Here is a 24,158-nt window from a genome sequence, read left to right on the forward strand (position 1 = left end):
TGTGTGTGTGTAACTACTTGTCCTTGTAGAAGATGTAGAGTATGTCGGCCTGGTCCTGCAGGTTCTGGCAGGTTCTCAGCATCTGGACCAGAGCCTGGTGGTCCACACCCCCGGACACGTCCCTGGGCAGGGAGATGGGGGCCTGGATGCTGGAGCGCTGGAGCACACAGACAACTTTACTAACACAACGCTGGGGCACACACACAACTTTATTCGCACAGCGCTGAGGCACATACAGACAGATGTGTGTACAGACAGGTGCCCAGACATATGTATAGACAGACAGGAATGCAGACTGACAGGTGTACTGTACCTGAGAGTCCAGCAGGTGCAGGCTGGGCTGGGGGCCACGAAAGAGCTTGGTGGGCAGGTACATCTGCACATCTGGGGGTCAGAGGTCACACAGAGAGACAGCTCAGCTGCAGACGGAGCTAGAGTTACAGAGCTTCAGATATAGGTGCACAGACAGTTACTGATAGAGTTACAGAGCTACAGACAGAGCTACAGACAGAGAAACAGAGTTACAGACGCAGTTACAGACGGTTACAGAGCTACAGACAGAGCTACATACATAGTTACAGACAGAACCACAGACACAGCAGTACATCGTTAAAGACAAAGCTACAGACAGAGTTACAGACAGAGCAGGACAGAGTCACAGACAGAGCTACAGAACAGAGCAGTATAGGGTTACAAAGTAACAGAGTTCCATATATGGTTACAGACATTGTTACAGACAGTTACAGGCAGCTACATACATAGTTCGAGAGCTACAGACAGAGCTACAGACAGAGCAGTACAGTTCCAGAGCTACAGACAGAACTACAGACAGAGCAGTACAGTTCCAGAGCTACAGACAGAACTACAGACAGAGCAGTACAGTTCCAGAGCTACAGACAGAACTACAGACAGAGCAGTACAGTTCCAGAGCTAGAGCAGCACAGGCAGACACCCAGACAGGAGGGCCCCTACTGTGGATGTCGAGCTGGCGGGCCTTGTGCACCAGGGACACCATCTCCAGGGTCTTGTTGGCGGCAGCGCGGAAGCGGTTCAGTCCTCCCTCGGTGTTGCTGATCTTCTGGGTCTCCTCTGGTACGGCCAGCAGCTGGTCCAGGTACTGGGCCAGGTCGTCCACCTCTGGGGCAGAGAGGCGTTGTGACACACTCACACACACATACACACAGACCCACAGGCACACACTCATACATACATACATACATACATGCATGCATGCTAACCCACGCACACACATGCGCACACGTATACTCTCACACACAAATGCACTCAGACCCACGCACGCACACACACATACACACACACACATACAGGTGCTCACCACAGTCCATGAACGTGAGGTGGGCGCAGCTGGATGTACACAGGACCTGTGACATCTTGCCTGTCTGGACCCTGCGGGACAGCAACAACACATATACAGTATAGACACATATACAGTATATGTCTACCTGGCTCTCTCTACACACCTACACATACATTATAAGTGTACCTGGATCTTCTCTATGTAGTGCTTATACACATCCTGTGTACATATATACAGTATGAGTACCTGGCTCCTCCATAGTATCCGTCCTGCAACTTCTTCAGGGTGGCCAGGACAGCAGGGTCCACTTCTTTCTGGTCGTCAGCTGAAGGAGCATTCCATAGTGATTACTAGGCTCTTACTGAGCATGCTCTGTGAGAGGAGGGACTGAGCATGCTCTGTGAGAGGAGGGACTGAGCATGCTCTGTGAGAAGGGGGAAGGGTCTTACTGAGCATGCTCCATAGGAGGAGAAAAGGTCTTACTGAGCATGCTCTGTGAGAAAGGAGAAGGACCTTACTGAACATGCTTTGTGAGAAAGGGTCTTACTGAGCATGCTCTGTGAGAAGGGGGAAGGACCTTACTGAGCGTGCTCTGTGAGAAGGACCTTACTGAGCATGCTCTGTGAGACAGGGAAATGTCTTACTGAGCATGCTCTGTAAGACGGGGAAGGAGACGGTGGGCCTGCCGGTCATCCTCCAGCGGGAGCAGAGGTAGGACAGGTCCGTACGCAACATCTCCACGATCATGTTGTTGTCCAGCGCCAGGTAGAACTGCTGGTGGTCGAAGAACTACGCACACACAAAAAACACTCAGGGGGTCTGTAGGTGTGTGTGTAGTGTGTGTGTGTAGTGTATCGTGTGTATCGTGTGTCTCTAGTGTTTGTTCACACACCTGTGGTGTGAAGGAGAACACCGTGTCTCTGATCAGGTAGAACTTGGAGGTTCCCAGCACCCCAATACGACGGTACGGTCTCCCGGTCAACCCCAACCGCTGGTTGCGACCTGCGGCATCGTAACACACGGCTTCTATGGCAACCACTGGCCTGAACTTGCCCATACAGCTCATATGGCTCCTCCCCCATGACCCTGCCTGCTTGGCTGTGCTTGATGTACAGGCCCTGGATCTCGCCCGCGTGTTACACACCTAGCCGGGCGTAGATATGACTCAGCACTCTGGAAGGCTGAACTCTGATTGGGTGGATGTCCTCCAGCGTCTCAGAATCGATGCCGTGGTGCTGCAGCAGCTGCTTGATCTCCTCTGTCTCTGCTAGGATTATCACTACACACATACACATACACACACACACATGCATGCACACACACGCGCACACACACATTCACACAACCAAACACAAACACACAAACAGACACGCACCACACACACCAGCCAGGTTACTGAGTCACCACACCAGGTGAACTGTTGTCCTCCCCTGCTAGTCAGCCGTGGTGCTGCCCACCTTGCACCACAACATCAGGCTTGGGGATGGTGGAAAAGCGACGGTTCAGCGGGTCGATTTCCCCCGGAGCCAGGAAGCCCTGGTGGAGAAGAATAGGGCCGCTTATCATCACCATAACAATAATAATTATATTTTCAATGAGTAGATGTTTTTATTCAAAGTGACGTACAGACAGGCCGTGCAGTACCCACCTCGTCCAGCAGGGAGCCCAGCACGTAGAGAGACTGAGCCCACTTCAGAGGACACTGGCCCTGGGCAACTCGCTCCACAGAGTGTGGCTTCATATACTCCTCATCCACCTGCAGGGAACAGGGTCAGGGTTGGGATCAGGGGTCAGGATCAGGGTCGGGGTGTGTGACCTTGTCAGGGGTCAAGGGTCAGGGGTCAGTGAGTGTGACCTTGTCAGGAGGGACGCTGTAGAGCTCCGGCACTAGACGGATCCCGTCCTTCTGTTTGATCACGATGGCCTCTAGCGCCTCTCGGTACTCCTGCACCTGGAGAGACATGGGAGAGGTCACACACACACATACACAAACACACACACACACACACACACATTGATTCACACATACACACTGACACACACACACATATACAAACACACCCACATGCACACAGGCACATATATGCACACACACCTACCTGCTCAGGGCTCTTGGTGAAGATGCCGTCAAGGATGAGGTAGGTCCAGAACAGAGGCCATTCACACTCTATGTTCTCAAAAAGCTTCAGCTCTGATGACTCATAGTAGAGACGGGTGGAGTCCTGGGGAAGGGGGGGAGGGTTAGGCTGTTCTGTATAACATAAGGGTAGGGGGGTATGTATGTATATGTAGGTATGTATGTATATGTAGGTTTTTCTATATATTGGCCAATCAACCAGAACTTTGCTCCTTGGTCTGATGGACAAGCAGTAAACTGGACAAGGTATTACTGTAAGCGAAAGGATGGTGGTTCGAGCCCAACCAGGGACGAAGGGATTATTATTTGCGGTGTGGGTCCTGCCTATGTGACAATGAGCTGTACCGCCATCAGAGTTGCTGGAAAATCTCTTCATTCTGGTGCCTTGAGAGGCTTTGCTGTGTGTTGGGCATAACTTTCTGAGGTGTCTTTCAAAGACGCTTTAGACCCCGCCTCAAAGCACCTGGTCAAAGAGCAATAGCAGCTGGAGCCCGTCTTGGATGATCAACCAAGGCGCCGTGGGTTAGGGTTGGTCAAAGTGCCTGTTTAGTAAACAGGAGATCCTGAGTTCAAATCTCAGCATTGCCTTTTTTTGGCGCAAGTGTCAGCTTAATTTTGCGTCCTGTGTGGTCAAAAAACAGAGATCTGACTGCTTCCTCAACATGAGGCATGCCAGGAACTCACTTCGCCCGAACAGGGACTTGAACCCTGGACCCTCAGATTAAAAGTCTGATGCTCTACCGACTGAGCTATCCGGGCTCATTCTTTTGACATGTTCTCAAAGAAATGTGTGCAAGTTAGACAAAGGCTGTGTACCACAAGTCAAGCTGAGTGGTTTGAACACACATAGCTCACACAGGGGCTTGAACCCTGGACCCTCAGATTAAAAACTTGGTTTGTTTTCTCAAAGTAAGGCATGCAACAGAAACAAAGTTGGCCTACGTCATCTCGCGCTGTGATATAGTATTACCAAAACATGCTGGAATTGTGGTGATTTTACTCTATGGGATCAATCAGAGTTTAATTACAGTTGAATAAGAATGTTCAAAGATAACACATATGAAATGTAATAACTTTGCATTAAACTAAATTAATTACAAGGCAAACACTACAAAACTACGGTACCTACTCTACCATGATTATTGTGAGAGAGACAGCGAGAAGAGAGAGAGCAAGCAGTCAGTGACGAGGTTTGAAAGGCCCTTGGCCAAACAAGGATTTGAACCCTGGATCCCCAGATTAAAAGTCTGATGCTGTCAGGGTTGAAAACGTAGACGTCACACTGATAAAGCATTGGGGACTGTGGTGCAATGGATAGTGCATTGGACTTCTAGGCAGGAAGAAAAAAAACATTCAAAGGTTGTGGATTTGGGTCCCATCAGAGTCACTGTCTTTGTTTCTCAAACTCCCGTTGACAAATCACAGGAAGAGTTATTAGTATGGTCACTCCTCCTCTTCTTCTTCATGGGGAGTTTGGGCACACGTCTCCCAGCGTATCCTTCCATTTTTCAACCCTGGTTCTGTGGAGACAGGGTCTCTGTGGCGCAATTGGTTAGCGCGTTTGGCTGTTAACCGAAAGGATGGTGGTTCGAGCCCACCCAAAGACGAGCATTTTCTTGTTTGCTTCTGTTGTGGGTCCTGCCTGTGTGACAATGAGCTGTACCGCCATCAGAGTCGAAGAAGCTGGAAAATCTCTTCATTCTGGTGCCTTGAGAGGCTTTGCTGCATGTTGGGCATAACCTTCGGAGGTGTCTTTCAAAGACGCTGTAGACCCTGCCTCAAAGCACCTACCCGAAGAGAACACAGCAGCCTGAGCCCATCATGGAGCATTGAGCAAGGTGCCGTGGCTTAGTTGGTCAAAGCGCCTGTCTAGTAAACAGGAGATCCTGAGTTCAAATCTCAGCGGTGCCTTTTTTTGGCGCAGGTGATTTTGCGTCCTGTGTCAGATTAAAAGTCACAACTGTTACGCACCAGAGTCCACGTCAGAAGGTTGCGTTAGGTTGCATTATGCGTGCCCCTCCAATGGGAAAAACATGTCTTTCAGAGAGCAGTGAATGCGTTGTGGACGCGTTGACTGTTTTACCAAACTCACAAAATCAAGCTCTGATTGCTTCCTCAAAGTGAAACAATGCCTTTAACTCACTTCGCCCGAACAGGGACTTGAACCCTGGACCCTCAGATTAAAAGTCTGATGCGCTACCGACTGAGCTATCCAGGCTACTGCCTCTGGAGTTTTCTCAAAGAAATGTGTGCAAGGGAGACAAAGGTTGTGTATCACAAGTCACGCTGAGTGGTTTGAACACACATAGCTCACACAGGGGCTTGAACCCTGGACCCTCAGATTAAAAACTTGGATTGTTTTCTAAAAGTAAGGCATGCAACAGAGACAAAGTTGGCCTATGTCATCCCACGCTGCGAAATATGTAGTATTACCAAAACATGCTGGAATTGTGGTGGTTTTACTCTATGGGATCAATCAGAGTTTAATTACAGTTGAATAAGAATGTTCAAAGATAACAAATATGAAATGAGAGATTGTGAGAGAGACAGAGAGAAGAGAGAGACCATGTGACTCACCTCTTTGGGCGTTTTGTGTCCGTCTCGCAGAAAACGGCAACATCCATACCTCCCCTGACAGACAGACAGGAAGGAGGTGAATTTAGACAGATATCTCCAAAGTTACATTACATTTAGTCATTTAGCAGACGCTCTTATCCAGAGCGACTTACAGTAAGTACAGGGACATTCCCCCCGAAGCAAGTAGGGTGAAGTGCCTTGCCCAAGGACACAACGTCATTTGGCACGGCCGGGAATGGAACTGGCAACCTTCAGATTACTAGCCCGACTCCCTCATCGCTCAGCCATCTGACCCCCACGCTGCTACCCCCAAAGTTGTAGCAGCGTGGCTCTTCCATCCCCCCCCCCCCCCCCCCCCCCAGCCCAGCAACAGAGCAGGCCCACCTGCAGCTTGGAGATGATCTCCTCCTTGGTGAGGGTGACAATGCTGAGGTCTTCCACAGCGAAGGCGGGGTAGGAGATGATGGACAGCACGCCGGCGTCGACCTCCTTGGATGTGGAGGCGCGGGGCAACATGGAGCTGAGGATGGACTGGAGGAAGGGTCTGCGTGAGCGGGTGCCCTTGTGTGTGTGTCTGTGTGTCTGTGTGTGTGTGTACCTGGCAGTGCTGTATGTCGTCCGCTAGGGCGTGGACCACTGACTCTGGACCCCCTTTCGCTCCAAACAGGTTCAGACCATCCAGGGCCTCCAGTGCGGCCTACACACACACACACATACACACACACACACAACCATATTTAAAGACGACGAATATACCGTCACACATACACATATGCCCACACACAAGCAAGAACACGCACACTCATGCATAAAACTTTAAACGGCTATTGGCTGGCCTAACTTGGCTTTGCTTTTGGCTAGTTTACCTTGGCCATGCCGATGGAGCTGACGTTGATCTCAGGAATGCCCTTGTTGGTTTTGTCGCCTCGCTCCCACATGCCAAAATCCTGTGAAAACAACATCAACAAAAATAAAACAACGACAATGACCAAAACAATAGCAAGTTTTCTATGAGGGTTTATGGGACGCTACAGTATGACTTTATATGTATGACTGTGAGTTACTCACTGCTACTTTATAAGCTGCCTCGATGTAAAACATGAGGTTCTGGATGATGTCCACCTCATCACGAGTATACACAATATGGAGTCCTGCAAACACAAGTACAATACACACACTGAGGAGGAGAGGAGTGGAGAAGACCAGAAAAGATGAGAGAAGAGAGGTGAACAGAAGAGAGGGGAGGAACATAGAAGAGCAAAGAGCATGGGAGAGAGGAGAAGAGATGAGAAGAGAGGAGAGAGTGGAGAAGAGAAGAGAAGAGAGAAGAGAGGAGAAAAGAGGAGAGAGGAGAGGAGAAGAGAGGAGAGAGAGGAGAAGAGAAGAGAGAAGAGAGGAGAAAAGAGGAGAGAGAGGAGAAGAGAGGAGAAGAGAGGAGAGAGAGGAGAAGAGAGAAAAGAGGAGAGAGGAGAGAGGAGAAGAGAGGAGAAGACAGGAGAGAGAGGAGAAGAGAGGAGAGAGAGGAGCAGAGAGGAGAAGAGAGGAGAGAGAGGAGAAGAGAAGGGAGGAGAAGGGGGGAGAGAGAGAAGAGAAGGAAGGAGAAGTGAGGAAAGAGGAGAAGGGAGGAGAGAGAGGAGGAGAGAAGGGAGGAGAAGGGGGAAGAGAGAGAAGAGAAGGGAGGAGAAGGGAGGAGAGAGAGGGTTGTACCTGAGGCAGTCATCTGAGCCAGGAAGAGCAGGAAGATGGAGGTGGCGTCGACCTGCAGGTGTCCCCATTCGTCGTCCCCCACCACTGGAGCGCAGGTCTGGGAGCTGAACTTGGCGTGCAGGCAGTCCCCCACGCTCTTACTGTACTTGAACTTCTCTACCTTCTCAATCTGAACAGGATGAACCTCTAGTCAGCTCAGTGCTATCTATATATCTAGAAATCTATGTATCTATCATTCTATCTATCTGGCTGTTGTTAAGGTAATGTTACTCTATGGTCATGCAAAAATGATTAACGGTGCATTCCTCCAAGGCCATGTTTGACTTGCAATCACTCCCTGCAACACAAGAATGACAGGAAGTGATGTCATACCTGTCTCATCATACACTGCAGCAGACCTCTCATCAGCTTGACCACATTCTGGCGAGAGGAGGAGGGAGAGAGGGAGGGGGAGAGGAGGAAAAGGTAGAGGATAACTAACTTTTTACAGATGCACTATAGAGAGCATACTGACTTGTTGCATTACAGTGTGGTATGGGAGCTGCACAGACAGGGACTGCAAGGCCCTACGTAGTTTGGTCAGGTCTGCTGAGTTCATCATCGGCAGGAAGCTCCCAGCCCTACAGGACACCTACCACACACGATGCCTCAGGAAAGCTGGCAGGATTCTAAGAGACTGTTACCAGCCATCCTTCAGTCTTTTTAGCCTGTTGCCTTCTGGTTGCGATACCGAAGCATTCGGTCTCGCACACGCAGACAGGACAACAGTTTCTTTCCAAGGGCTATAAGGCTTCTAAATGGACATCGATATGGACACTGATACACTTCTCACTAGTCACTTTACACACTGTCACTTTCAGCTACTGGTTGCACTATCAGCAATATTGCACTATTGTACTTCACTTGTCTTAGGTTAGTATAGGTTTATAAGGTTAGTATAGGTTATTTTTGTGTATTAGAGGTTTAGTATACTGTATTGAATATTATATATTATTTGTATATTAGGAGGTTTACTATATTTTAGCTTATTATAGATGTAATCTATGTTCTGTGTACTTAAATGTTATGTTATGCCAGGTTGCTTTGCGTTGTCTTGTCCTAAGAATTTCAGTGCCCAGTCTGACCCTGTGTTGTTCTGTGCATCTGACAATAAAAGACTTGAACTTGAACTAGGATGGATTGAGAGAGGGAGGGATATATAGAAAGGAAAGGGGTACAGAGAGAGAGCAACAGAAAGAAAAAGAGGCAATGAATATGAAGGGATGGGGCATAGTACACAGACAGCAGGTATGACCCATGACCTTATCTCTTCCATATGTCATTTGGATCAGTGAAACCTGATCTACGTTACCCCATGGCATTTACACACACACGCACACACATACACACAGATACACCCACACACATTAACTAGTTAGCTCGTTAACTACCTAAACATGACACTTGTCAACAGATGTCAGATGTAAAAAATGGCAACAGAAACACCCCCTACCTGCTCCAGCCCCAAACATCTACCTGCTCCAGCCCCCAGGGTTAGGGTACCTGCTCCAGCCCCCCAGCCCCCAGGGTTATGGTACCTGCTCCAGCCCCCCAGCCCCCAGGGTTAGGGTACCTGCTCCAGCCCCACAGCCCCCAGGGTTAGGGTACCTGCTCCAGCCCCCCAGCCCCCAGGGTTAGGGTACCTGCTCCAGCCCCCCAGCCCCCAGGGTTATGGTACCTGCTCCAGCCCCCCAGCCCCCAGGGTTAGGGTACCTGCTCCAGCCCCCCAGCCCCCAGGGTTAGGGTACCTGCTCCAGCCCCACAGCCCCCAGGGTTAGGGTACCTGCTCCAGCCCCCCAGCCCCCAGGGTTATGGTACCTGCTCCAGCCCCCCAGCCCCCAGGGTTAGGGTACCTGCTCCAGCCCCCCAGACCCCAGGGTTATGGTACCTGCTCCAGCCCCCCAGCCCCCAGGGTTATGGTACCTGCTCCAGCCCCCCAGCCCCCAGGGTTATGGTACCTGCTCCAGCCCCCCAGCCCCCAGGGTTAGGGTACCTGCTCCAGCCCCCCAGCCCCCAGGGTTATGGTACCTGCTCCAGCCCCCCAGCCCCCAGGGTTAGGGTACCTGCTCCAGTTCGTAGGCCTTTGCCTTGTCCTCGTCCCGGTCAGCATTCTTCCTGTAGGCCAGGCTGAGCCCCCAGACAGACAGGATGCTGTAGACGTTGTCCCTCACCCACGCATGGGGTGAATCTGCTGTCCTCGGCAACAGGCCTGTCACTGGGTCCTGCCCAATAGCAACAACAATACTTAGCAGGCCTCTGCAGGTTATCTTTGAGATCCGCGCACCACTGCACTCGCGATATCCTTTGGTGTTGCACTTATGATGCAACACTGTTTTTGCTGGATTGTACAATTTAATGATGTAGTTGTAGTAGTTAATGTGGGACTGAAGTTGTGGCATCGTGTTTGGTAGCTGAGATGTGGTTACTTTGTAATGTGGCTAGTAAATACAGATTGTTCCTTGTCTCTGACCTCTGAAATAATGTTAAAACAATATTAAGATTATTAGATTATAATAAGAATAACTTCTGGTTCTTGATGTTCTGCTGTACTTTTTTGCAGTACTTTTTATATGCACTAACTGTATGTTGCTTTGCATAAAAGTGCATGGCAAATGAATGAAACGTTACGTAAGGTAAAATGCAACAGCAAAAACAACATCATAAACATGTTGGCAGGTAGGCTGAAAGGGTTAGGACATCTGTCTCTCCCTTTTATCTCCCTTCCTCTCATTTCTCCCTCTTTTATCTCTCTCTTCCTACCTCATCTCTCTTTTTCTGTCTTAATACCTCATCTCTGTCTTTCTCTCCCTCTTTCCATCTCTTCCTCATTTCTCTCTTCCTGTCTCATCTCTTTTTCTATCTCATCTCTCTCTTTTTCAACTTATCTCTCATCTCTCTTTCTCACCTCTCTGTCTCTCTCTCTCTCACCTGGTGACACAGGATAGTCTTCTGTACCATGCGGGAATAGTTGTCCAACTTCACCCCAGAGTTGCTGCGACTCCTCATGTCTGCTAGTTGTCTTTAACGGTCTTCAGACTGACTGACTGTTCCTCCTCTAACTGTCTTCAGACTGACCAACAGCTTCTCTAACTCTGTTCTGACTGACTGCTACTCTAATTGTCTTCTGACCGACTGACTACTCTTCTAACTGTGTTCTGACTGACTGACTGACTGCTCCTCTAATCGTCTTCAGACTGCCTCTGCTCCAGTCTCGGACTCTGCTCAGACTGCTTGTGCTGCAGCCAGAACATGAGACCCCGCAAATGTCAGGGTGGAGGAAGGAACATCCCCAGGGTATCTGTTTACAGGGTTAGAGAGCCGGGGGGCTCGGAGGGTGGGGGTGGGAATGGAAGAGGCAAAAGGCATCTACTGCCCCCTAAAAAACAGCAGGGTTCTGCTGGCATTGGAGATACAGAGTGCAGCTGAGCTTTTCCATCCCTGAGTCTTTGCCAGAAAGCTGCAACTTCAGGTAAAAACTAACTATTCAGCTCATGCTTTGGATTGCATCTGACTGACGATAAATTGCATTCATAAATCCTACAGTTTCAATATTTTTTATTTAACAACATCTATCAACTGAGATGACTGGCCAGACAACGTGGTTAGAATAATAGAGCTCCGATTGTCAGATGGGACGCTCTGAGATTGACTTCTACTGTCTGCATGCAGTTATGGGACAACAACCGCGAGGATTTTGTCAAGCAACACCATCAATAACGGCAACATAGCTAAGCATTTTGGGATGCCATTCACGTTATCTTTGCTTAACGCTAGCTACTCGTCTTAGTCATCAAGTTAGATAACGGTAAGCTTAGATTTGATGACGTTACTGTAAAAATACGAAATACGGTCACTGACTCAGGCACGCAGCGAGCTCATATTAAATCAGCCGGTTATAACCTTTCAGAATAATAATCCGTTATGTTTGACAACGCTTGCCCATTCTTTCCCGATACCGAGCATCTGACTATTATTGGCCAGTGTGACGGAGTGTCTCATACAGTAAATGAGATGCATCATGTCAATATCATATAATGTGAAGTTACGGCCTTACAGCTTTAAATTATTCATATCTATACCTCGGAGGTACACGATTATAGCTGACATTGTTTTGCGTACGACAGTACAGTATAGAGACCGCTCTTATCTCTAGCGAAGCTGTTAACTGCAGTCTTTGGACCCTGCGTTAATTTCCGTGTGGCTGCAGGTTGTCTGAATGGACAACTCGAGCTACTGCACCGAGAGCTTGAACAGTGCGTTGAGCGGCACGAAGAGCGGCAGCAGCTACGACGATATGGTGGAGATAACCGGAGCCACGCTGGACTTTTCCGTCACCGAAGACGTGCAGTCTCTCGACAGGGACGGTAGGGACGCCGACCAGAGAACTGGGTCTTGAGTAGTGGGTGGGCAAGGGCTGGACTGGAGAACTGGGGTTAGAGAACTGGGGCTGGAGGCTGGAGAATTGGGGCTGGAGAACAGGAGTAAGGTTGGGGATAGAGGAGGTGGTATGCAGGGGCGGATCTAGAAAAATATTCATGGGGTGGCAAGAGGGTGGCAGGAGATTTTGAGGGGTGGCTTCCCGTGGCAAATGTGTGTGAGATCAAAATGAAAAAACTAAAGGCTGTGCAACATGTATGCATAGTCAGTGAACACTGAAATGAATTTGAGGATTATAGGTCACATGACCAAAAAGCTATTGAAGTTTGAAGATTTATTTTGAATAAAATATTTTTTAATAACCTGAGATGAAAATTAACAAAATAAAGGCTTTGCAGCATGAATGCATACATCTTCAACAGTTTAACATTATTTTGACGTTCCTAGTTCATGTTGATGAAAAGCTATTGACTTTTGAAATGTGTAATTTGTTGACGGTCCCTAAACGTACGCGTTGTTTAGGCAGCCAAAAGCATTGGCTAAGCTGCCGGTCGTAGCAGTGCTAAACACCGGTTAAAATAACACAATACTGGGCGTCCGAATATCTGTTGAATATCGAACTTCAAACTAACTTTACCACAGTCATCTTTGTTGTTGCTTTGTTGCCCAAAGAATTCACAAGTTAATGTTATTAACCTCAATTCAACAGGAAAAGTAACATTGCAACTCCGTATAGCCCTGCACTTTTGTAATTATTCTTAGTCATTAATAGATAATTGCTTAACACCTCATTCCTCCGGTGTGGTCTGCTGTCCGTGCCGACGATTTCTTCCTTGAGTTGAAGCCTTCAATGGTCAGTTTGCGCCTTCCTTGTGTTCAAATGAAAGCAACTTCGGTGGCGGTGTGTGGAGGGTGGATGGAGTCGTTTTCGTGCTGCATTTACTTGCATTCGGATATTAGAAATTCGCTCTCGCAAATGTCCGATGAGCCACAACTTTTCTTTGTTTTCAAAGCTGCCAACTGGGGTGGCAGCTGGCATTTGCCACCCCATGCCACCCCGGTAGATCCGCCCCTGGTGGTATGTCAGCTGGTAACCAAGTCTGTGAAGGACTATTGTTTTTGTTGGCTCTACGGACATCAGTAATACCAGGAAACAGTGTGTTTCCATCAATGTTTTACTGAGCTTATGGGCGTTCCTGCTTTTTCCTGTCTGAATGAGGCCAGCATGATTAGACACCATGAGTTTATAACAACAATACGATATGAACTTACCTGATGTCTGTGTCATATCTGAACTTCCTCCTCCTTCCCACTCTTCCTTCCCCTGACCTCCTCTCTATCTCTCTCTCTGCCTGCCCCCCTCTCTCCCCGGCTGCCCGTCCCTCTCTCTCCCTTTTCCCTTCCCCTGCCTCTCCCTATGTCTCTCCCCCTGCCCATCCCTCTCTCTCTCTCTTTGCCTCTCTCTCTCTCCCTCTGCCCATCCCTCTCTCTCTTTGCCTCTCTTTCTCTCTCCCCCTGCACATGCCTTTCTCTCTTTTCCTCCACCCATGCCCCCCCCCCTCCCCCAGGAGATGGTGTAGAGGGGGTCCCCAGGCTGCTGGAGCTGCTGGACGAGCCTGTCCCAGGCCTGGGGACGTATGAGGACTTCAACACCATCGACTGGGTCAGAGAGAAGACCAAGGATCGGGACCGACACCGAGAGGTGACCCCTGACCTCTAACCCCTCACCCCTAACCTTGAGCCCAACCTCAGCTCTATTGCTGAGTAATAACATCATCCAGTAACTGTGTGTGTGTGTGTGTGTGTGCGCAGATTGCCAGTAAGAGTAAGGAGTCTACTTGGGCGCTGGTGAAGAGTGTGTGTGATGCTTTCTCTGGATGGCTGCTTATGCTGCTCATAGGACTCATGTCAGGTAGGATACACACACATTAACAAACACACACGCACAAACACACATACTAACACGCTTACACACACTTGGAACATCTGAAAAGAGAGCTGCTGATTGGCTGAGGGGCGTGTCCGTCTCCAGGGGCGCTGGCGGGAGGGATCGACATCTCGGCTCATTGGATGACAGACTTGAAGGAGGGCGTGTGTTTGAGTGGGTTCTGGTTCAACAGAGAGCACTGCTGCTGGGGCTCCAACCACACCACCTTCCAGGACCGGGAACAGTGCCCCCAGTGGACCTCCTGGGCACAGCTGCTCACAGGCTCCACGGAGGTGGGCTCACACACACACATACACAAATGCATGCACGCACATTTGCATACGCGCACACACACACACGCTAGCGCACACACACACACACACACGTATACACACTTTGACAACCCCAGAGATTCAGACCGGGGAGACACATATAGTACAGGAGACATCTGAATTAACAAAGACATTGAAAAACATTTCTCCTCAGGGTGTCTGGCTCCAACCGGGTCGGCCGCTCAGGCCTGGATGTGAGGCACCGAAAAAAAACAACACTGCGTTATCGGCCTTAAGTATTCGTGCCGATGATCAGCTCTGGGTAGTGAACGACATGGTGTGTGTGGGATTGTGTGTGTGTGTGTTCCAGGGTGCAGCAGCCTACATAGTGAACTACCTGCTGTACGTGAGCTGGGCTCTGCTCTTCTCCTTCCTGGCCGTCACCCTGGTCCGAGCCTTCGCCCCCTACGCCTGTGGATCTGGGATACCTGAGGTACACACACACACATGTACGCTCGCACACATGTATACACACAAGCACACACACACTCATGCACACACATACATGCACACTTCAACACACACATGCGCGCACACACGCATGCTAAAGGTCCAGCTGTAAGAGTGTGTGTGTGTGTGTGCAGATCAAGACCATCCTTAGCGGCTTCATTATCCGGGGATACCTGGGGAAGTGGACCCTGGTGGTGAAGACGGTGACCCTGGTGCTGGCCGTGTCGTCGGGGCTGAGCCTGGGGAAGGAGGGGCCCCTGGTCCACGTGGCCTGCTGCTGCGGGAACATCCTCTGCCACCTGTTCACCAAGTACCGCAAGAACGAGGCCAAGAGACGAGAGGTGAGGGGTAGAGGGAGGGGAGGGTGGAGAAGAGGGGGGTGAGGATGAGGCAGGGAAGACAAGAAGTAAAAAGAAAAAAAAGCTGATGGGTAACTATTCCCTGTGTGTGTGTGTGTCTGTGTTTGTGTGTGTAGGTGCTGTCTGCGGCAGCTGCTGTGGGAGTGTCTGTAGCGTTTGGAGCACCAATAGGAGGAGTTCTCTTCAGCCTGGAGGAGGTGAGACGTCGGAAGTGAGATTACTGCTAGTTACTACCGGTCAACTAGTTACTGCTAGTAACTGCTAGCTACTACTGGTCAACTAGTTACTGCTAGCTACTACTGGTCAACTAGTCACAGGCTGTGAGCTGATCTGTGTCCACTTCCTGTCAGCTGATCCCTGTCCACTTCCTGTCAGGTGAGTTACTACTTCCCCCTGAAGACTCTGTGGCGGTCATTCTTTGCCGCGCTGGTGGCGGCGTTCACGCTGCGCAGCATCAACCCGTTCGGGGACAGCCGCCTGGTGCTGTTCTACGTAGAGTTCCACACCCCCTGGCACCTGCTGGAGCTCATCCCCTTCGTGCTGCTGGGGGTGTTCGGGGGCATCTGGGGGGCAATGTTCATCCGTGCCAACATCGCCTGGTGCCGGCGCCGCAAGACCACCTGGCTAGGCCGCTATCCTGTCCTGGAGGTGAATGCCTCATTGCCTGGCTTACTGACAGGTTGACTGTTGACTGTTTTACTGGCTGGTTTACTGACTCACTGGCTGCCTTGTTTTCTGGCTAGTTTACTTGCTGCTTTACTGCCTGGGCCAATACACTGACCAGGAGGTGACTGATTGACTGGCTGGCTAGTTTACTGACTGACTGACTGGTTGACTAAGTGATTGGCTGTTGTATAAACCAGGTGAGAGAGGATGACTCGTTGACTGTCTGGTTTCTTCTAGAGTTCTTCTGTATAACTTCTGTTTCAAGTTTCTGGAGGATGATTTAATAACTTCCTGTTACTGGTTTATAGAGGAAGACTGCTTAACTTCCTGTTCAACGTTTCTAGAGGATGACTGTTTGACCTCCTGTTGCAGGTGCTGGTGGTGACGGCGGTGACAGGACTGGTGGCGTTCCCTAACCCCTACACGCGCGGCTCAACCAGTGAGCTGATCTCCGAGCTCTTCAATGACTGCGGCCTGCTCGACTCCTCCCAGCTCTGTAACTACGACAACGTCAACGTGACGCGCGTCAGCAACAGGCTTCCTGATAGGCCGGCCGGGAGGGGGGTGTACACCGCCATGTGGCAGCTGGCTCTCGCACTGGTCTTTAAGATGCTCATCACCGTGGTTACCTTCGGCATGAAGGTATGCCCATGCGCACTTACATACTACCATCAAGTGTGTATGGTGTTTAACTGTGTGTGTTTGTGGTATATGTATATGTGTGTGGTGTGTGTGTATGTATATGTGTGTTTGTATGGTGTGTTTGTATGGTATGTGTGTGTACGGTCTGTGTGTGCTCCAGGTGCCTTCGGGTCTATTCATCCCTAGCATGGCAGTGGGCGCCATCGCGGGGCGGTTGCTAGGCATTGGCATGGAGCAGCTGGCGTTGTACCACCATGATTGGCTGGTGTTCCAAGGCTGGTGCTCCCCCGGAGCCGACTGTATCACACCAGGCCTGTACGCTATGGTGGGGGCCGCTTCTTGTTTGGGTGAGTCTAGACGGGGGGCTGTGTGTGTGTTTGTGTACTTGGGTGTAACTTCCTGTCTGGTGTAACTTCCTGTCTGGAGTGACTTCCTGTGTGGTGTGACTTCCTGTCTGGAATAACTTCCTGTCTGGTGTAACTTCCTGTCTGGAGTGACTTCCTGTCTGAAGTGACTTCCTGTCTGGAGTAACTTCCTGTCTGGAGTGACTTCCTGTGTGGTGTGACTTCCTGTCTGGAATAACTTCCTGTCTGGTGTAACTTCCTGTCTGGAGTGACTTCCTGTCTGAAGTGACTTCCTGTCTGGAGTGACTTCCTGTCTGGTGTGACTTCCTGTCTGGTGTGACTTCCTGTCCTGTCTGCAGGGTTCCCGCGGGGTCTTAAAAAGTCTAAAATTCGGAACTTTAAATTTAAGGCCTTAAAACGTCTTAAAAACGGACATATTTTCATCCGAGGTCTTAAATTTCTTTTAGTCAGGTCTAAAAAAGGTTTTACCCTCGTTCATTTCCAGACCGCTGGCCGCAGAAAGTTAAGACAAAGTAGCAAAAAAGTATTGAGTCGCAGCCTACAAAGCGGAGCTCTACAAACAAAACCAGCAGAACGCTGCCCTCAGAACGTTGGTTCGGTGTGTTGTAGTTTTTTCTGGGGGATATTGGTGTTGGTATGTACACGGTGATAAAACTACAAATCCTGTTATAAATGCAATACCTGCCCGCGAAATACGTCTGCGCTTCCTCAGAGTTTGTTAAAGTTTGGCTACGTGTGGAAAATGGGAAAGTGTACTTTCAACGAGACATGGCTAGATCACAGCGATTTCCGCTGTTGGTTACAAGCGGTACCCAGCTCCAGGTACAAGGCTCGCTGCAAACTTTGCCCCAAAAATATTCAAAAATTGCTAATGTGATTGTTTTATCTGTAAATTAAATTTATGCTTTTTCAATGACTGAATTCATTGAAATAAAATGTTTTTTTTTCAGAATTTCTTTGATTTCGTCGTGTAGGTCTTAAATTTCAATCTTTATGGTCTTAAAATGTCTTAAAAAGGTCTTAAATTTGACTTGCTGAAACCTGCAAGAACCCTGTGTCTGGTGTGACTCCCTGCGCCCCAGGCGGCGTGACCAGGATGACCGTGTCCCTGGTGGTCATCATGTTCGAGCTGACGGGCGGCCTGGAGTACATCGTGCCCCTCATGGCCGCCGCCATGACCAGCAAGTGGGTGGCGGACGCCCTGGGCAAGGAGGGCATCTACGAGGCGCACATCCGCCTCAACGGCTACCCCTTCCTGGAGCCCAAGGAGGAGTTCAGCCACAAGACCCTGGCCATGGACGTGATGCGGCCGCGCCACGGCGACCCACCGCTGTCCGTGCTCACGCAGGATGGGATGAGCGTGCAGGAGGCGGAGGAGCTGGTGGCCAGCACGGCCTACAGCGGCTTCCCCGTGGTCGTGTCCCGCGAGTCCCAGCGGCTGGTCGGCTTCGTGCTGCGCAGGGACCTGGTCATTTCTATAGGTGGGGGCCGGGGGTGGGGGGACGTGCATACTCTGGTAGACATAGTGATACACCACACACAGTCATACACAGACAGTTATACGCACAGACCTACACACACTGTTCTACACACACACACACACACACACACTACACTCACACACTTACACTGTTATACATACAAACAAACACATATACACACAGCCAGGTAACCGCAGGAACTCTCCCTCTCTCTCCCCTCCCAGATAGCGCCCGGCAGCGTCAGGAGGGCGTGGTCAGCTCGTCGCGCATCTTCTTCACGGAGCACCCGCCCCCCCAGCCCCCCGGGAGCCCCCCCCCCCTGAAGCTGCGCAGCATCCTGGACCTGGGCCCCCTCACTCTCACCGACCACACCGCCATGGACATCGTGGTGGACATCTTCAGGAAGCTGGGCCTGAGACAGTGCCTCGTCACTCACAACGGGTACGCACGTGTGTGTTGTGTAAAGTGTGTGTGCGTAAAGTGTGTGTGTTGTGTAAAGTGTGTGTGTAAAGTGTTTGTGTGTGTGTGAAGTGTGTGTTTGTAAAGTGTGTATGTTGTGTAAAGTCTGTGTGGTTGTTTTGCAGGCGTCTGCTGGGCATCATCACTAAGAAGGACATCCTAAAACACCTGGCGTCCATGGCCAACAGAGACCCAGACTCCATCCTCTTCAACTGACCCTCCAGACAGCACTGTGGAGCACAGGACTCCATCCTCTTCAACTGACCCTCCAGACAGCACTGTGGAGCACAGAGACCCAGAACTGCCTAGATCTGTTTTCTGGCTATGCCTGTATTAAACAGTATTCTGGTTGGTTGGCTGACTCTGTAAACAGTATTCTGTTTGGCTGGCTTGCTCTGTTAACTCTGGTTGGTTGGCTGTGCTGATTTAGCATGCAGATCAGCCCCAGCGATGAGGGGAGAGGAAGGATCATCATAATTATCTTCATCATCGATATCATCTATGTCTTATATCGTCTCCACCTTCTTCATCACCTTAGCCTGAGAGATCTGTTCAGAGATGAATAGTTGTGCTTCTCAGTCAGTATAAACCAGACACTCCATCCTGTGTTCACGAAGCACGCTGCTGTCCTCCAGAGAGGGGGGTCTTAAGGGCAGCAGGCAGCTCTTCTGCTAGGCTCCACCCCTCCAGGGGGAGTCACCTCCCTGAGGTGTACTTGTTTTGGACTATGCTGGTTGACAGCTACAGCAGGCACTACCCATGAACTACCACTCCCTAACAACTACCACTCCCTAACCTTGGAACCCATCTGTGTGTTATGTGTTCATTAACTGCAATTAACACTAATCTAAGATTATAAACTATGTAATATATCACTAATGCATTCCTGTCATTTGATCTTTGCTAGGAATAAAACAGTGAGAGAGCGAGATGGCACAGTCGGTGACACATGAGGAAATCAAGAAATTGGTTCAAACAAACAAGTCCAAACATGAATGAGCAACACTGCAACTGAACGCAGTCTTGCATTTCTGTGAACAGCTAACTTCACATACCAATATATTTTATTCAGTCCAACCATACGTCATACTTCCAGCTCAGAAGCTGTGACAAGCCACCAAATGAATAACCAATCAAGCACCTTTGTGATTCAGTTAAAACTCGGCTGATACAAAACATACAAAACTGAACTACAAGTCCCAGATACAAAACATACAAAATGTAACTAAAAGTCCCAGATAAAAAACATGTTTGTTGGTTAAGTGACAAATTGCCTCCATGATTGTTGTTCCTTATCACTGGGGCACAGTAACAAAGCTCCTCTATGGGGTCAGGGGTCATAGCGGGATGCCCCAAAGTAGCTGGCAGCGTCCTCAGGGTGGTGCAGCACGGCGGGTGACGACACGGAGACGAGCAGCTGGTCTCCGGCGCGCAGGGAGAACAGCGCCCCCTGGTGGAGGGAGTGGACGGCAGGCTCAGGATCGGGGGCCCAGCGGCGCGTGGCCACGCCCTTCAGCAGAAGGATGGGCTTCGCGTACGACGTCTTCCTACTTACGCACAGCACCAGCTGGTGGCTGTGCTCCGGCGCCCCCTGGTGGCCCAGGGAGGCGTAGTGCAGGGTCAGCTGGGCATAGACGTGGTAACGACCCGAGCGCGCCACGCGGAGACGGCCCCCGGACACGCTCATGTTGTACAGGTGAGACACCATGCTGTGATTGGACCAGGACAGGACCGGGTAGCGGCAGGACTGGTGGAGGTCTCTCTGGGGGGAGGATGAGACCGGCCCTGGGGAGAGATGTGAGGGGGAAGGGGTGAACAGGACACGGGGGAGTGGGGGGAGGTAACTGGGACCTGGGGTGAATGGGGAGGTAACTAGGGCCTAAAGAAGAGGAGAGGTAAGTAGGACCTGGAGGAGAGGGAGAGATACCTACCCTGTAGCCCGCTGTCTCGGAGAGTGAGGTGGGCGGAGGGCTGCAGGTTGCGTTTGGTCCCTCTGGCGGGGAGAGACTCTGAAGAGAGACCAGAGTGTTACAGGGAGGGATGAAGGGTTGGAGGGTTAGAGGTATAGAGAGGTGGAAGGAGGGATGGATAGAAAGAGATGAAGGGATGAATAGAGGGTTGGATAGAGATGATGATGAATGGATGGATGCATGGATGGAGGGATGGAGAGGAACTGGATGGAGGGTTAGAGAGTTAATGGATGAATAGAGGAATAGATGATGGAAAGAGGGATGGATGGATGTACAGATGGAAGGATGGATAGAGGGATGAAGAAATGCATGAAAGGATGGATGGAGGGTGTGAATGTTACCTGAAAGGATGTGCTCAGAGACGATCCTTTCCGTCACCTGGAAAATAAACAGCATCTAATGGAGGTGATGCTATAATTACATACTGTTTATTACAATATACATGAAGTTGGACAAGACTAAAGTTTGGCGGAGGAGAAGACCACAACTCCCATCTGCCACCTTGTCTACGTACCTGATCACCATAACGATGACATACCTGATACTCATCAGCTAATCCAACATATAACTCAGTCTAGGCAGTAGCCTCCTATGAATACAAACTTGCTATTTCCAGCCACTTATGTTTCTCTACTACTGCATCCCTCCTCCTCCTCCATCTCCTCTTCTATTCTCGACCTCCCCTCCTGCTTTCCAGGGCACCTCGAGGGGGGATCGTCCGAGCTCCGAGAAGCCCAGTCGACACCCAAGGACTCCACATCCAGCATTTCCTGCCTGGATCCCTCTCACTGAATCGTTTAATTAAATCATCCGTGTTCGTCCTTTAAGTAATTTGACCAGAGTCTGAAGCCTCAGGACCAGATAATAGAATGACTTGAGAGGACGCTTAGTCACAATGCTTTTATAACTCTTACTGTTTATCCTATCTCCCCTCCCCTCCATGTCCCCCACCCCCTCATCCCCTTCACGTGTTTGCCCTCCACGTAATTCCATCCTCCCCTCCACCCCTCATCCTCCCATCCCCTCTTACCCTGCACCACTCACTCCCTCCTTCTCCCCTCCGCCCCTCATCCTCTCACTCCTTCATCCCCCCTTCCCCTCCGCCCTCATCATCTCACTCCTTCGTCCCCTCCACCCCTCATCCTCTCACTCCATCCTCCCCTTAAAGATCAGCTGACCAGAGTGTGACTCAGTCTTTCCTGGCAGGACACGCTTTACACGCTTAATCTGGATGTTAGACAGAGAGGATATGTATGTGCGTGTGTCTACACGTGTGTGTATGTGTGTGTGTGTGTGTGTGACAGAAAGGAGCATGGGAAGGAGTGAGGAGGGTAGGAGAGAGTCCATGGAGAGGAAGCGCTGTAATGCTGGGGAAGCTAGTTTGTGTGTTTAGGGCTTGGTGTTTAGAATTCCTAAAGTTATTAGACAGGACTCAAACCAGACTTCCTGGAGGAATTGAGTGGCTGGCTCTAATTGGCTTCATCAGGATTATACGATTAAAATATCTCAGAGACATAAATCAAGTTCAGGTAGGGCTAGTAGACTACTCTGAAGGCATAGATCATATTAAACCAGAACAAGTGGAGTACTTAATCTTGTGATGTAGATTATTCAGGCAGGGCAAGTGGAGTACCTAATCTTGTGATGTAGATTATTCAGGCAGGGCAAGTGGAGTACCTAATCTTGTGATGTAGATTATTCAGGCAGGGCAAGTGGAGTACCTAATCTTGTGATGTAGATTATTCAGGTAGGGCAAGTGGAGTACCTACTTTGGAGATTATAATGAGGCAGAGTTAGTGGAGAACTACCTTGGAGATTATATTCAGGCAAGGCTAGTGTAGTACCTACTGTAGAGACATAGATCATCTTTCAGGAAAGACTACCTTGGAGATGTAGGTTCTTAGGCTCTGGGCCAGGCTGAAGCAGGACACTCCCTGCTGGGTCAGCACCTCAGGTTGCTCCTTGGCCTTGTGCAGGTGCAGGGTCTGGGTCTGGTTCTGGGTCTGGTTATGGACACGGTGCTGGTTCTGGTACTGGGCATGGTGCTGGTTCTGCAGTGCTCCCAGAAGCCTCAGACACTCAACCTCCTCTAGAGCCTGGCACTGCAGCTGCAAAGAGAGAGAGAGACAAAGAGAGAGATATGAGGAGAGATGTGAGGAAAGATGTACAAGTAAAACATACAGGACAGAGAGATACAGGACAGAGATACAGGTGAGAGAGACAGGAGAGAGATACAGGAGACATATAGGAGGATGTTGGTGCATTGTCAGTATAGCGAGCTCTGCAGCAGTACTGAGACAACAAACCACAACCAACCGGTTTTATGGGGGTGGGGGGGAGTTAGAGAGAGGGGTGACAGGGAGAGATAAAGGGGGTGAGAAACAGACAGAGAGCTGGAGAGAGTAATTGTGTGTAAGAAAGAGAGAGGATTGAGAGATCAACAGTCTGATGTAATTGCTACACTAATTAACTGCTCTAGATTTTACCATGCTGAAATGTTGAATCCCCATAACAATACTCAGCGAATGCGAGTGGACACATTGCCAAATGTTATGCACACATATGAGTCATGGAGACAATTCTCGACATGCAAGACAACTAGGCTAAAGGTTAAGAATTGTACTAGTCTAACTTCTCTCGTGCACGGTTAATGGCGAACAAATCTCGGCGCGTCTTTGCACGTATAAGTAAATGCATTTCAGATAGCCTACATCGATTAAAATGTAAGTTCTACTGCTGGTTGTTGGGGTGATAATTACTTTCACCTGCGCGTCATGTTAGCTTAAAAAAGCATTCCGATGGAGGTTACCTGTAACACAAGCAAAACGGAAACGGTCAGGGCCACCCGCATCTTGCCAGTTGCGTCCGGCGGGTTAGACGAAGCCGTCAAGAAAGACGTGTGTTTATCGGTAATAGGGCTGTTTCCTTCTGAGCTAGAGCAGTTCTGGGTGTAGCCAAGATCACGCTGGAATATGTAATCCCCGGTGGCGCCGTAGGCTGGCCCACTGTAGTCAACACTATAGCTACAGACTATGAGAAATGTATGTAGTTAGTTAGTTAGTTAGATGGTTAGTTACATCCGTCCAAACGACTCCCCACAACTTAACCATAATGCAAAAGACACACAGATGAAATTCCATGTATTTGTGTTTGTGTTGTTATTGTGGATCTATAAGGGACGGATCTATAGACATTTTCACCTGGGCTGGCAAAGGGGTGGCATGGAGGCGGGGAGGGACGGTGTCTTCATGCAACTATAAATGATTATAAGATTTAAATAATGCCAATAATAATGATATTTTGAATGAAATATACTATGATGTAAAAGTATATATTTTAGCATGGGGAGATT

At 49.7% G+C, this 24,158-nt stretch overlaps 3 protein-coding genes and 4 non-coding genes across 8 annotated transcripts in view; 3 read left to right on the top strand and 4 right to left on the bottom strand.

Moving 5' to 3' along the window:
* The window catches only part of LOC134013930 (phosphorylase b kinase regulatory subunit alpha, skeletal muscle isoform-like), a 46,506-nt gene extending 35,638 nt beyond the window's left edge, over positions 1-10,868 (bottom strand). Inside the window, exons 1-21 of the mRNA XM_062453708.1 lie at positions 10,707-10,868; positions 9,842-10,000; positions 8,112-8,159; positions 7,740-7,908; positions 7,101-7,183; positions 6,899-6,979; positions 6,631-6,729; positions 6,417-6,563; positions 6,033-6,086; positions 3,418-3,540; positions 3,174-3,269; positions 2,967-3,074; positions 2,776-2,854; positions 2,463-2,597; positions 2,211-2,320; positions 1,963-2,107; positions 1,565-1,643; positions 1,337-1,407; positions 973-1,137; positions 314-384; positions 18-157 (exon numbers count right to left, since the gene is read on the bottom strand). Coding sequence (XP_062309692.1) covers positions 18-157; positions 314-384; positions 973-1,137; positions 1,337-1,407; positions 1,565-1,643; positions 1,963-2,107; positions 2,211-2,320; positions 2,463-2,597; positions 2,776-2,854; positions 2,967-3,074; positions 3,174-3,269; positions 3,418-3,540; positions 6,033-6,086; positions 6,417-6,563; positions 6,631-6,729; positions 6,899-6,979; positions 7,101-7,183; positions 7,740-7,908; positions 8,112-8,159; positions 9,842-10,000; positions 10,707-10,784 — 2,240 coding nt within the window. The 5' untranslated portion in view covers positions 10,785-10,868. The remainder of the gene's footprint in view (positions 1-17; positions 158-313; positions 385-972; positions 1,138-1,336; positions 1,408-1,564; positions 1,644-1,962; positions 2,108-2,210; positions 2,321-2,462; positions 2,598-2,775; positions 2,855-2,966; positions 3,075-3,173; positions 3,270-3,417; positions 3,541-6,032; positions 6,087-6,416; positions 6,564-6,630; positions 6,730-6,898; positions 6,980-7,100; positions 7,184-7,739; positions 7,909-8,111; positions 8,160-9,841; positions 10,001-10,706) is intronic.
* On the bottom strand, positions 4,142-4,214 carry trnak-uuu (transfer RNA lysine (anticodon UUU)). Its single transcript has one exon. It is a non-coding gene; the product is annotated as a tRNA-Lys (tRNA).
* trnan-guu (transfer RNA asparagine (anticodon GUU)) lies at positions 4,989-5,062 on the top strand. The gene has a single exon. It is a non-coding gene; the product is annotated as a tRNA-Asn (tRNA).
* trnat-agu (transfer RNA threonine (anticodon AGU)) lies at positions 5,293-5,366 on the top strand. The gene has a single exon. It is a non-coding gene; the product is annotated as a tRNA-Thr (tRNA).
* Positions 5,601-5,673, bottom strand: trnak-uuu (transfer RNA lysine (anticodon UUU)). Its single transcript has one exon. It is a non-coding gene; the product is annotated as a tRNA-Lys (tRNA).
* A 565-nt stretch (positions 10,869-11,433) lies between the features above and the next one.
* clcn5a (chloride channel, voltage-sensitive 5a) lies at positions 11,434-19,769 on the top strand. The gene is made up of 14 exons (XM_062453572.1): positions 11,434-11,583; positions 11,986-12,142; positions 13,724-13,857; positions 13,968-14,067; positions 14,188-14,375; positions 14,725-14,847; positions 14,999-15,205; positions 15,340-15,420; positions 15,599-15,871; positions 16,262-16,531; positions 16,692-16,878; positions 17,979-18,377; positions 18,602-18,818; positions 18,962-19,769. Exons 2-14 carry the CDS (start codon positions 11,995-11,997, stop codon positions 19,050-19,052), a joined length of 2,418 nt encoding a protein of 805 aa, XP_062309556.1. The 5' UTR covers positions 11,434-11,583; positions 11,986-11,994; the 3' UTR covers positions 19,053-19,769.
* A 90-nt stretch (positions 19,770-19,859) lies between these two features.
* LOC134013832 (tumor necrosis factor ligand superfamily member 11-like) lies at positions 19,860-23,911 on the bottom strand. 2 transcript variants are annotated; one of them, XM_062453574.1, is made up of 5 exons: positions 23,293-23,497; positions 22,690-22,914; positions 21,148-21,184; positions 20,768-20,845; positions 19,860-20,621 (listed from the first exon to the last, which is right to left on the bottom strand). In XM_062453574.1, the coding sequence occupies exons 1-5, from the start codon at positions 23,314-23,316 to the stop codon at positions 20,167-20,169; spliced, it is 819 nt and encodes a 272-aa protein (XP_062309558.1). In that variant the 5' UTR covers positions 23,317-23,497; the 3' UTR covers positions 19,860-20,166. The 2 variants fall into 2 exon arrangements, with proteins under 2 accessions (XP_062309558.1, XP_062309557.1); XM_062453573.1 differs by lacking the exon at positions 23,293-23,497 and adding an exon at positions 23,616-23,911 and having other exon boundaries at positions 19,883-20,621.
* Positions 23,912-24,158: the final 247 nt, after the last annotated feature.

Source organism: Osmerus eperlanus, chromosome 27, assembly GCF_963692335.1.
Source record: "Osmerus eperlanus chromosome 27, fOsmEpe2.1, whole genome shotgun sequence".
NCBI lineage: Eukaryota > Metazoa > Chordata > Actinopteri > Osmeriformes > Osmeridae > Osmerus > Osmerus eperlanus.